Here is a 12,147-nt window from a genome sequence, read left to right on the forward strand (position 1 = left end):
TTTTTGTTTTTCTGGAGAGCGCATCCCCCCTAAAGAAAAAACTTCTAAAAAAAAAAAAAAAAAAAAAAAGAAATGCAGAACTCAGGGCTCCCACCACAGACCACCTGAACCAAATTCTTGGGGAGTCAGGCCCCCCAATCTGCATGGATCCCATATAGGTGGTTCTGAAGCATGCTGAAATTTAAGAAACAAGTAACCTGTAGCCCTAGTGTCCTGACACCCATCATTGCCAGCTTCTCAATCTGTCCATCCACCCATCTGTCCAGGTCTCACTAAGCACCCACTATGCGTGGGCCCTGCTAGGTGCTGAGAACACAGTGGTGAACAACCACATGCCCTGCTTCTGAGGACCCTACATTCCAGGGAAGTATGGGAAGGACCGGTCCATGGAGGGAGGGAAAAGTGGTCCAGGCTGCGGTGAGAGCCCGTACCCAGGCTGTGGGAGGAGCTGGGGGCAATTAGGAGGACGCCACGATCTGAGGGAGGTGGACAGAGGGATGGATAGGCTCAAGGTTCTGGATGTTTACTACGCTGCATTCCTACCTGGGGTGGGGCCCAGACCACCTCTACAGCTCCTCCCAGTACCAAGGGTCAGAAATAGGATTGGACTTGCAGGTGGCGGTGATGGGGCTGGGGCGGGGCTGTCCGGCAGGCTGCGAAGTGCAGGTCAATGCTGATGTGTCCCCCTGTCACGGCTGCCCCCTCAAGGGCCCTTACCCCTCTTCGGTCTCATTGATGATGTCGCAGATCTCCATATTGAGGGCCCAGTCCTCACTCTGCAGGGAGCCCTCCGTGGCTTTCTCTGGGGAGAAGAAAGCACAAATCAGAAAGGTGTGTAGGGATCCCAGCGGACAAGCTCTGACGGTGGTGGAGAGGGCTGAGGGAGGCAGAGGCGGTGGGAGAGGAGGCAAGTGGCCAGATGCTGCCCATCACATAAAACAAACCATTAAAACAGGATGTTCTTTATCTACGAGAGAGCACACGCATGTGCATGTGGAAGTGAGAGAGGAGCACTCCCGGTCAGATTCCCTAGGGCAGGCGTCTCCATCACGGACAGAATATCAAACCCGCAGGGATCTGGAGACACCTGTTTTGTTTTTAACTCCGTTGCTATTTAAGGAGAATGAAAGCACAGATAGTGGCTACCAGTTACCCAGGAGATGAGAACCAACTCCCTGACCTTGGACGGCTGGTAGTGACCTTCCAGGGCTCCTGGATGGTGGTTGTGCTTCTATCTCCCAGCTCCCAAGGGAGCCAGGCTCTGCCAACCGCCACTTGCCACCAGGCAGCTTTGCTGGCAGTCCTGGGGCTCAGCAGTTTGTCCTCTGCTGGGCCTGGTGTAGATACCGCCTTGCAGGAGAGCTCCCACTCATCTGCCTGGCATGACAGCAAGACGCCCGGCCACTCAGCAAGGGCAGTGGCACAGGCGCTGGAGTCGCACGAGTCTGGCCGCCTCTCCTGACTCCCAGACACTGGGCAAAGACACGGCCTCTCCGCGGCTCTGTCGTCGTGCCTGCCAGCTGGGATAAGGCTGCTTGTGCCCGGGGTGCTGTGGCTGTCCTAGCAGTCACCGTCTGCACCACAAGCAAAGGTCAGCGACGAGGAACTGGGACAATGTGACTTGGGTCGAGAGAGGAAACGTGTGGTCACCTAAGACACGTACAGTCTCCGCCCCTGGCCTGCCCTGATCTGGTACCGTGGGCCCTGGTCCCAGCTTCTCATCCTTGGGGGTGACCTACAACCCCGAGCAGGACTGCTGTCCTCATGGTCACGGAGGTGGCTGGGCTCCCGTCTGTGACTGGAGGAGGCCATTTCTGCAGGTGCTCAGTGGATCAGCCTCCGAAGCAGCAGACCCGAGCCTGCTCCTTCCCACCCTGCATGCTCCAACAGCCCCACGTGGCTCACTGTCACCAGGATGGCACCTTCCCCTGGCCCAGACTGTCACCTCTCTGCTCTCCTCTCAAACACAGATCTAACCTTCTTTTTTCTGTTAAAACACTGTCCATAACCCTGCCTACCTGAGGGTCGACCTGAACTCATCAGAGACTGGGAGGGCCAGGCTGAGAGGGACAGGACAGAATGGGCCTTGTTCCTTCAGGGCCCAGGGGTTCTGCCTGGAAGTCGGGTGTCCAGTTCACAAACCACCACCACACACACGCTCACTTGGCACTCAGTATGCACCAAGCATGGGACTGACAAGCACTTCGCACCCCGGTTACGATTCACCACGACCCTTAGAAGAGTGCCCTGATGGCACAGGGACCCGCCCTGGTCACGCAGTCTCTAAGTCACAGAGGAGAGATTTGGAGCCAGTGAGGTCTGGTTCTCAGATCCGTATCCTCAACGTGCCTCTCAGACATACCCCACACCCCTCATCCAGGCCCTGGGGGACATCAGCGAGCAAAACCCACAAGGTCGTGCCCTTGGGAACAGCCCAGTGCTGGACGGCACCAGGGGCGTGAGGCGTGGAAGCGCCGATCCAGGAAAGGAATCGAGTCGGCTAATCCCTGCTCGCTTCGAGGCCCTACCCGAGGGGGGACCTCACTCTATCCTGTACTGCGGTGACCACAGCATCATGGAGGACGATGGCAAAGGACCAGCTCTCATCACCAAGGGGGGATTCTCGGTGAAGCCCTCGTCAGGTCCACCCGCTTCTGTTGTGCTGGTAGCTGACTTGCAGGGGCTCGCAGACGGGCCAAGGCCTGGGTGTGCTGGAGTGGGGGGAGACGCCAGGCCACGCGACTCTGAGTCCCTGTGCTCTCCACCCTCTGCCCCCGGAGGGAGGCCTGCCCTCTGGTGGGACAGAGCAGAGGGTCACAGGTGCTGTGGAATGACAGCCTGAGCCTGCAGACGGCCTGGGTGCGCAGCCTCGAGCTGAGTGCCCACTTGCCTGGCACCACCGCCTCCTCTTCCTCCTCTAGCAGTCACTGCCTTCCCTGATGGGCCACCACGCCAGGGGCAGGGCAAGAAAGCCTACGGTCCCGAGCAGGACAGCTGTCCTCGCGGTCACGGAGCCAGCTGGGCTCCGTCTGTGGCTTCGGAGGAGGCCATTTCTGCAGGTGTTCAATGGAACAGCAGGTGCTTGACAGACACTGGTGGGCTGGCAACTGACACTGGAAGGGCCACCCTTTGAAGTACACAAGGTGTGTCCAGTCGCAGCTGGCTGGGTTTCCTGTTCCTTTCCTGCCTTGTTTTCCCACGGGACTGCTGCACTGCAGCCACTACACTGGGCCACTGCCCACCCATGGTGGTCGGACCAGGCCCAGGCCTCTTTCTTGCTCCCTCCAGCCACAGCCTAGGCCGCTGCCCTCCCCAGGCTCTGTGCTTTTGAACAAGCTGCCTGCTTCTAGGAACGGGCTCCCCCATTCCAGCCTGGACCCAGGCTGCAGACCCAGTTTAAGGTCAGGTCTCCAGTGGAGCTGTCTGACACCCCCACCCCTCCAGAGGGCTGGCTCTTCCCCCCCAGAGGGCCACAACCACAGCTCCCTTAGTGGAGCGGGAGTCAAAGTACTCAGCAGCACTGGGCCCGGGTTCCTTAAGGGTGGGGATTCCAGTTTGAGAATCACCCAGCTCTCTGCACTGAGGAGGCCTTGAGAACTGGCAGCAGCTGTTCGCTGAATGACTGAGGCAGGACGGCCGGGTGGAGGCTGCATTCACCGCACAGTAAACCTTCACAGCCCCGGGCTTTAAGTGAAATGCTTCCACGTTTGGCACCCCTCGAGCCTCAACAGCCTGGGTGGGAATGCACACCTGTCTTCAACCCACCAGTCTCTTCATACTTGCTGAGAGTTCCATGTCCCTCTTCGACTCTGTCCTGCCCTAACAGCCTCTGAGCCTGGGACCACTCCAGCCGACACCATCTCCACGGCCTCCCTGCCTGGGCAGGCAGCGTGGAGCTCCCATGCCACACTCGCCCTCCCACGTTGCGTCCTGCACTTCTGCCCGCGCCCCGTGACGACGGGAGGTTGTATTAACGCCACCGCGTAGAGTTGTTGCGAAAGACACGCTCTACCGGCTCAGAGCACTTGGCTTCTCTAGTTTCCTCTGTGGGCCTGGACTCAGTCCTGGCCACGGAGGCCTAAGTGGACGGCTCCTGGTGGGGGGAGTCCCGGGAGGTTTTTATCTTCTCAGTGACAGAGATACAGGCAGCTAGGGCTTTCACTCCTGTTTCCTGCCATGAGGCACTCTGTTAAAAGGGGGAAGGTGGTACAGAAATACAGAAAGACCCAGTGGGACCTTTTCAGTGCTAGGGGGAAACAGTGAGGCGGACGAGTTAGGAGCCAATTACATGTAAGTCCTGACTTGTGCACCCGTTCGCTGTGTGACCCTGGGTGAACTCCTTAGCTTCTCTGTGCCTCAGCTCCTTCACAGAACAGGGACAACTAGAGTACTCAGCTTCCAGGACTGTGTGGGAAGGAGATGAGAAGGCATTCCAAGCATGCTCTGTGATACCTAGCACTCAGTAAGCACCAAGAAAAAGGTCATCCTTTACTAAATATCAACCACATAATAATTGTTTAAAAATGTCAAGCACTCCCATAAGAGATTTTAAAATCACACACAAGCAGAAGTCACTTTCCCCCTAGTCGGCAGCTTGTCTTCAAGCCTATTTTCCAAAGGAATACCTTCCCAGACCTAGAATGGAAAGTTCCATTAGTTTCCTAAGTTGCTGAACTGCCCTTCCTCCAAACCCTGGCTGCCTCTACCCTGTCATTTTTTAACCACAGGCCACAAGAGAAACCCTAAATACCGTACAGACGGTATTGCTTCTGCAACCTACAATTTTAAAGTTGATGTAACTAACTATAGCACCTTACTGAAGAGCATTTCGGCTCGATGAAACAGTTTTCTAGAACCCTCCAGGTAAGAGAGAGCAAGAGAGGCCTGAAGTGGCCGTCTGAGGTGAAGACTATTAAGAACGAGCTGCAGGGGACCAGCAGTTGGCATGGTGGTTAAGGCACTCCCATGTGGCCGACTGCGGTTCGAGTCCCGGATCTGGTGGCCTGGTTTCTCACTTTCTCTAACTCTCTCTGTGTCTCTTCCTGGTGAAATTAAAATAAATAAAATGAATGAATAAACAAAACTAAAATAAATAATTATTTGAAAAAAAATAGAGCGAGCTGCAGGCTGTGAACAAATTCAGACTCAGAGAGTAAGTGGGTAGGAAAGGCTTATTACTCACTCTCCAAAGGGAGGAAAGGGGCCAGACAAGAGAGTAGCATCGGCCCTGAAGAGTGGGGGTGCGGGATTTCTAAGGGATTTAGGGTGGGGGGTTAAGGTGGTGTTCAGACAGCAGCCAGGTGGTCTTTTACTACATCTGGGTTGTTCAGCTGCTATCTCTGGCTGAGTCAGCCACCTGCAGTACAGTCAAGCAGTCCCCCTTTCTTTCCTCCTTCATGTGGAAATCTTCCTCTGATCCCAAGGAATTTCCCACCAGGGCATGCCCTCTTCCACTGGACCAGCCAGCTGGGGTTCAACCCTTTAGGCTTCTCTGCCTGCCCTGCCAAGGGTAAGTGATCACTGTCTTCCCTCTAGCAGAGCTTAGGATAAGAGAAATAAATATCTGAGGGTTGATCCCAAAAAAAAGAAAGAAAGAAAAGAAAGAAAATGCCCAAGGCACCTGTGAAACGTTGAAGACATCTTTCTCATCAAAAACGTCTAAGAGCTGGCAGCGGACACCAGGACTCCAAGATGGCGTCAGTCGTACCGGCGAAGGAAAAGAAACTCATGGATGTCAAACTTGGGGATCAGTAACCTGCCACGCTGGATACTGATGCGGGATTTTACCTCTAAAGGCATTGCTGGAACATTTCGGAGAGAACACGAGCGCGGTGACGCAAATACCACTGAAGAGGGCCAGCAAGGACGTCATACACGGAACCAGACCTTTATCTCCTTGGCTTAGCACCCCTCCAGAGGATCTTGTCGAGCCCTTTCATATCCCCGTCGAGAATTCGACCCCAGAGAAACAGATTTGTGTTAAACTGTGCACAGGACGGTGAGGGTGTGGCAGGTCCTAGTTCTGCAGGGCCAGCTGGAGGCTGGACACCTGGGGCAGACCCAGATTCGAGGCCAAGTGCAGCCTGCTGGCAGAACTTGCTCTTGTTCTGGGGAGCTAGCTCAGTCTTTTTCTATCCTGGCCTTCAGCTGATTGGTGAAGGCCCACCCACATCATGGGGGGCAATCTGCTTGAAATAGTCTACTGATTTAAACGCTGACCTAGTCTACAAAACACCTTCACGGAAACATCTACTGGGTGGTGGGGAAAGTCATGATGCATTTTGCATAGAAAAACAGAGACACAGATCATGACCTTCCCAACAACTCAGCACAATAACGTCTGACCATTTGGGTGTCTGGCCTAGCTAAATGGGACACACACAAATCAGCAGCCACCAGGCAGGCACTGCACCATGCAACAAGTCAGGGGCACTCACAACCAACGAGGCAGCCCTTTCCACCCTGAAAGGATCTAGAGAAAACTATTTCTACTGGCACCGCTGTGTGCACCTGTCTGTCTCGGCCCATGTGGTCTGGCCGGCTCTTCCCTCCCCTCCCTGTCCCTGGCAGAGGCAGAGCCCAGCACCTCTCCTCGGGTCTCGTATAGCACTGCTCCACGGCACTTCTAAGAGCCCTACCAACTGCCTGGTTTCCCACGGCCCCTGAGGCACAAGGCCCGTGGAAGTCTTGTCATTTTCCTGAGTCACGCAGCTGGGAAGTGGGGGAGCTGGCACCTGACCCCGGCTCTCAGATGCCAAACCCCAGCTCTGACCTTATTTCAGACTGCTCACTACCCAGCAGCCAACCTGTGCCACCTGGGGTCGCACCAGATGGGCTCATGGCAAACTTCAGGGTGTTTTAGTTACACATTTACTTTAATGCAGAGGAGGAAAAGACAGAAACCGGCTCATCAAAGCCGTGTTTTATGGATTTAATTACACCAGATGAGCTCAAGTTAGAAAAGGTGAGCCTGGCCAGCAGGGGCATGGAGTTTAAGGCAGCCGGATCTCACATGGTTGACTGCACAGTTCGAGGCCTGCCTCTGGTAGCTTGGGAAACCCACCAGGTGTGTGTGCATGTGTGTGTGAGACCAATCCCAAGAGGAGAATGAAGGAGAGGGGGTGGTGGTGTGGACATTCCCCTGGGGATGATTTCTTGCTTTCCTGCTTTCTCTCTCTCCAGTGAGCACACGTGCCCTATGGTGAAAACCTAAAAAATAATAACCATGATGAGGTGGTAGAGTGTAGACGCAGAACGTGAAGGCAGCAGGTAGAGGACCGTTTGCAGAGTACTGGTCTAGATTGTGCCCTCCCTGGTCAGAAGGTACAGAGTTAACGTGTCCTGAGTCCAAGCTACTGAGAAGACACTAAAGTTTTTGTTTTCTTCCCTAAAACCAGAAGAGCGGAAATCAGGGCTTTACTCTTATTCTTTCAGCTCAGTGAGGGAACAAGACCTATTCACTAGTTCCATCCAAACCGTCAGGCAAAGGCCTAATCCCAAGTGAGAATGGGCTCCACCCACAGCCTGAAACCTGACCCGCCCGTGTCAGCGGCTATGCGGCCCAGCCTGTGACTGCTCACTCCCAGCACCAAAGACCACAGAAGGGCGGCGCTGGCGTCTGACCCCGGGTTGGCACTGCAGCTCTCGGGCAGTGCCCAGAGACAGGAAAGCGAAAAAAGGAAAATCACAACAGCTAACAATAATTAGGGAGACTTCCTGGCTGGCAGAGACGCGCCACGTGCTTCCCAACAGAACGACCCAACAACCGCATCTGATGGGTGCTGTGATTACCCTTATTTTACAGATGAGGAAATGGAGTAACAGGGAGATTAAGTAACTTGCTCCAAGCAACTAAGCCGGTGAAGAACACTTGGTCCGATCAAGCTCCCCCTGGGCCTTACTACTACATGAACGGCTGACGCAAAGCCCTTTCCAGACCTCATCCCTGTCATCCTCAGGGTAGACTTGGGCTCTCACGTCTCCTGCACTTACACATCAGCAAACCGACACTTCAAGTCTGGCTAAAGTGGGGCACACTAAGGTAAGGGTAGAGATTCTGACACTGTGGGCCCAGGGCTGGCGCATCCTCCAGCATGCCCAGAGTGAAAGAGGCCTGTGTCGATCCTGCCTAGTACCAAGGAGCTGAGATCCTCTCCTGGTCGTCGACGAGGGTGAGGGACCTGGCAGTGTGTGAGGGCTCATCCGCATGTCCTAACTGGTACACAGCTCTCTCACTGTGACTCGTGGAGGTTGGACTAATAGAAACTCTAACAGAAACTTACGGCGAGCACTGAGCAGCTCTAGGAAGCGTGGTTAAGGGTGCAGGGGAAGCCCTGGCTTTGGGCTCTTGTCCTGAGCAGCTGGGAAATGCGAGTGAGTGATACTTGTTCCAGACTCACTTTTGGTAAAATGAAAAAAAAAAAATTGCAAAACCCTAGAGGGCCACTGTGAAGATGAATACCCAGGACAGTGGTCTAATATTGGGTGTGCGGTCTGCCGCTAAAGGTCCTTTTCCTTTTCTCCCTCTTCCCTCCTGTGTGCCTGTGCCGTGCTAGCTGCTGCAGGTAAGGATAAACAAGGTACACTTGCAAGGGGCCAGTGTGGTGGTGCAGATGCTGGAATCCCCCATGGCTAACTGCAGTTCGAGCCCTGGACCTGGTGGCTTAAAAATCACGTCAGGCACATGTACATGTGTACCCAAAATCCTGAGAGGAGAATAGAGATGGCATGGCCATCCCTCCTGGGGGGATGATTTCTAACTTTCCCTCTCAGTTTCTCTCACCTCCAGCAAGCACACATGCCCTGTGGCAGAAACTTTAAAACTCAAGAAGTCCAGTCTAGCTGGAGTATAGACATGCACATCTATTACTGAGATGATGGCGGAAACGATAAAGATGCTGATGCTGATAATGGCATGACAAATGTTTACTGCACACTCGCCCCGTGCCAGGCACTCTCTGGGGACTAGCTCGCTTTGTTCTCATAAGCTCCCTGTGAGGTGGCTGTTGTTTGCGTCAACATTCTACTGAGGAGGATGCTGAGGCTCTGAGCTCAGACATGCCATGAATGAGTCTGAGTAGCTAGGACGATGGGAGAGCAAAAAAGCAATGGCTGAACCTGAAGCAGTCAGGAGAGGCCTCAGCGGGGAGGTGATAATGCCCTGTGCTTTGAAGGATGAGCTCATCTCTGGGCTTTTCTGCGGGGTCAGAGGGGCAGACATTCCAGAGGGGTAAAGGTCCAGACAGAGGAAAGAAGGTGTGCACATGCGCGAGCGCGTGTGTGCACGTGTGTGTGTGCGCGTGATGAGAACTTGCAGAGTCGAGTGACACACACCCCCAATTAGCACCATTAGAACCCGCTGTCCTCAGGATGCAATTACAGGGCTCTACTCTCAAACAAGGGCTGGGGACTTGGCAGGCTTGAGAAGAAATTACACTGTGCCTGCAGCGAAGAGGGGCCTGGTTTACACAGATGCGAGCAGGTAATGTTACCAGCGCGTCCTTACTAATCTAGCCAACTGCAGCACTTCTGCCTTTCTATCCCAAGTAAGAAGGGATACTGAGGGCACTAATTCAGACGGCAGACATGCTTCATTTAATTCTACTTTCAGAGCCTCTTCTGCTTTGGCTCGAATTTCAGTGGCTTGGGATGGTACGCCTCAGCTCTGCTGTCCGTTCCTGGGGTCTTGGGTGAGCTGTTCTCCCCCTTCCCCTCGCTGGGCCTCCATCTGCTCCCGTGTAAAATGAAAGGGGCTGGGCTAGAACAGAGGCTCCGTCTGTGGTCTCCAAGCCAGCTGCATCAGTATCACCTGGGCATTGCTAGAAATGCAAATGTTAGGGGCCCCCCAGACCTAGAGAGTCAGAAACTCCAGGGGAGGACCCCAGCCAGTTGCTCTTGCACAGCAAGCCCTCCTCGGGGGTCCTGATCTGAACCCCTGGGTTAGAAGATTCCCCAAGGGGGAACCAGCAGTTAGCATAATGGCTGTGTTGCTGGACTCCCACGTAGTCGACCGCGGTTCATGTCCCGGACCCGGTGGCTTAAAACTCACGCCGGGCGCGTGTGCGTGCGTGCCCAAGATCCCGAGAGGAGAATGGAGGAGAAGGGATTGCGGTGTGGCCATCCCCCCTGGGGGGTGATTTCTCGCTTTCTGTCTCTATGTCTCTGTCTGGTGAGCGCACGCGCCCTAAAGCGAAAACCTCTCCAAAAAAAAAAGAAGATCCCCAAGGTAAGGACTAGTCAGCAGTAAAGTCTAGTTTGTCCTCTGAGGTTTAAGGACTGTACCCTTCTCTTGGGACAGCAGTATTTTTTGCCTAATAAAGGCAACCCCTCAGGGTAAGAAGTGGAGCCAAAGTTTCTTTCACCAGCTACAACCCACAGCCCATGTGAGCTTCTCCACAAAGCCTCGGGAATATGCAGGCCAGATTTTTAATTTATTTTTAATTTATTTATTATTAAGCAGGAAACCTCAAACTTGGCATGTGATAAAAGCCGTGGTAACTATAATCAAAGAAATAAAGACGAGTGCCGAGCTGCTTTCTCCCTTCAGTCCCAAACCGTGACTCCCTGCGCTGAGGGCCACACTGTGTGCTGCTGAAGGCTGCTCCTGCCAGAGGGCAGTTCCTCTCCTGGTCCCAGAGTTTCCTGGTGTGTAAATACTGGTCTGCCACCTCCTCCTCGGAAGAATTGATTACAAAACCGCCAAAGAGCCATAAACAGCCTGCAGGGATTACAACACAGTGTCAGGGCTGGGTGGACAGCCTTTAGAGGGGTGTGGCTTCCGACACAGTAAGGATGGAAAGAATGTTTTCTTTAAAGATCCAGTTTTCCCAGTAAGGACTTAAGGCAAAAAGTCATCAAAGGTTGAGATACTCTCGCAGAGCTGACGCAGTTCCTTCGTTCCTTCGTGCGATACGGGGGCACACCCAGACTGTCCCTGTGGGTCTACGTGCGCTGGGGCTCCTAAAGACCAGCAAGCACCCAACGATTTCCAGGGATTCTGACCCTCACCGGTGGTGTCTCGGTAAGAAAGATACTGAATAGAACTTTTTTTTTTTTTTTTTTATACGGCCCTGGTCATGTGCCAGGTACTGTTCTCAGTACTTCACATTTATTAACGAACTTAATTTCTGCAACAAGCTCACGCGGTAGGGACTATTACTATGCCGAGTGCAGGTGAGGAGACCTTGAGGCTGGGAGGATGCGTCACAAAACTGGACGCCTCCTGCCAAGAGGGCGCAAAGAAACACCGACAAACGGCCAGAAGGCTGGGCCAGCAGCCCGGCTCCGGTCTACGGAGACCGACCCTAATGGATGCGGGCAGCTGGCCAGGGCGCTTTCTAAGATCACCGTCGGCTCAGAGCTTCTGCGAGTCCGAGAGGGTCCACCTGATGCTGAGTCGTGGAAGGGGCCATGGCAGACATGCTCAGAGATCCGGGGCTGTCAGTCCTGGCCTACTGCTCCGGCGGGTCTCTGGGCTCTCCGGGTCCGGGGAAGGTGGGGCGCCTGGTCTCCCTTCCGCAGGTCCCCCCCCACCACACACACACACACCAAGCCCTAGCCCTCCGGGTCCTGGGAGAAGGGACCTGTAGCCTTCTCCGGTAACCGTGCCCGGAGAGCGCTGGAAGCCAAGAAGGAGCCGTCAGGAGCCCGGGAGGCTGCACCCGGGCTGGGGAAGTCGCGTAGGAAACAGTCGAGCGGCCCAACGACCGCACAACCACGTAGTCCCTTTAACCCCGAAAACTTTCTCCCCGGATTCCGGACCCCAGCAGATATGCGCAGGCTGAACTAGACCCGCCCGGACCCGCCCTCTCTCTTTACTTATTGGCTGCCATACGCACCCATCACAAGCCAAGGCTCCCTAATGGCTCACGCTCTTGTCAACCAAAGGTGGGCGGGGCGTGGGCGGGGCCAGCACGGGGAGAAGCACGCCAGCCTCGTTGGCCTCCCCGCCTTCCTCGGTCTCAGACTCGGGACGTGGAGGCGCCCCTGGAGACCGTGGCCGGGTGCGGCGCACTGAGGTGGGGCTGTGCGGGGCCCCGGGGACTCACCGATGCGCTGTCCCACCGGAGAGCTGAACGGGTTCCCCAGGAGAAAGTCCATCGCCACGGCTGCCGCAGCCACCAACCCAGGGAATCAGCTGACAGCCAA

The 12,147-nt window shown here is 54.8% G+C and overlaps 1 protein-coding gene across 3 annotated transcripts in view; it reads right to left on the reverse strand.

Moving 5' to 3' along the window:
• TOM1 (target of myb1 membrane trafficking protein) overlaps positions 1–12,146 on the reverse strand; it is a 43,539-nt gene extending 31,393 nt beyond the window's left edge. For all 3 annotated transcript variants that reach the window (XM_006170328.3, XM_006170327.3, XM_006170326.3), the window contains exons 1-2: positions 12,048–12,146; positions 718–802 (exon numbers count right to left, since the gene is read on the reverse strand). In XM_006170328.3, coding sequence (XP_006170390.1) covers positions 718–802; positions 12,048–12,099 — 137 coding nt within the window. In that variant the 5' untranslated portion in view covers positions 12,100–12,146. The remainder of the gene's footprint in view (positions 1–717; positions 803–12,047) is intronic.
• Position 12,147: the final 1 nt, after the last annotated feature.

The sequence above is a fragment of the Tupaia chinensis genome, unplaced genomic scaffold, assembly GCF_000334495.1.
Source record: "Tupaia chinensis unplaced genomic scaffold, TupChi_1.0 Scaffold148234_1, whole genome shotgun sequence".
Classification (NCBI taxonomy): Eukaryota; Metazoa; Chordata; class Mammalia; order Scandentia; family Tupaiidae; genus Tupaia; species Tupaia belangeri.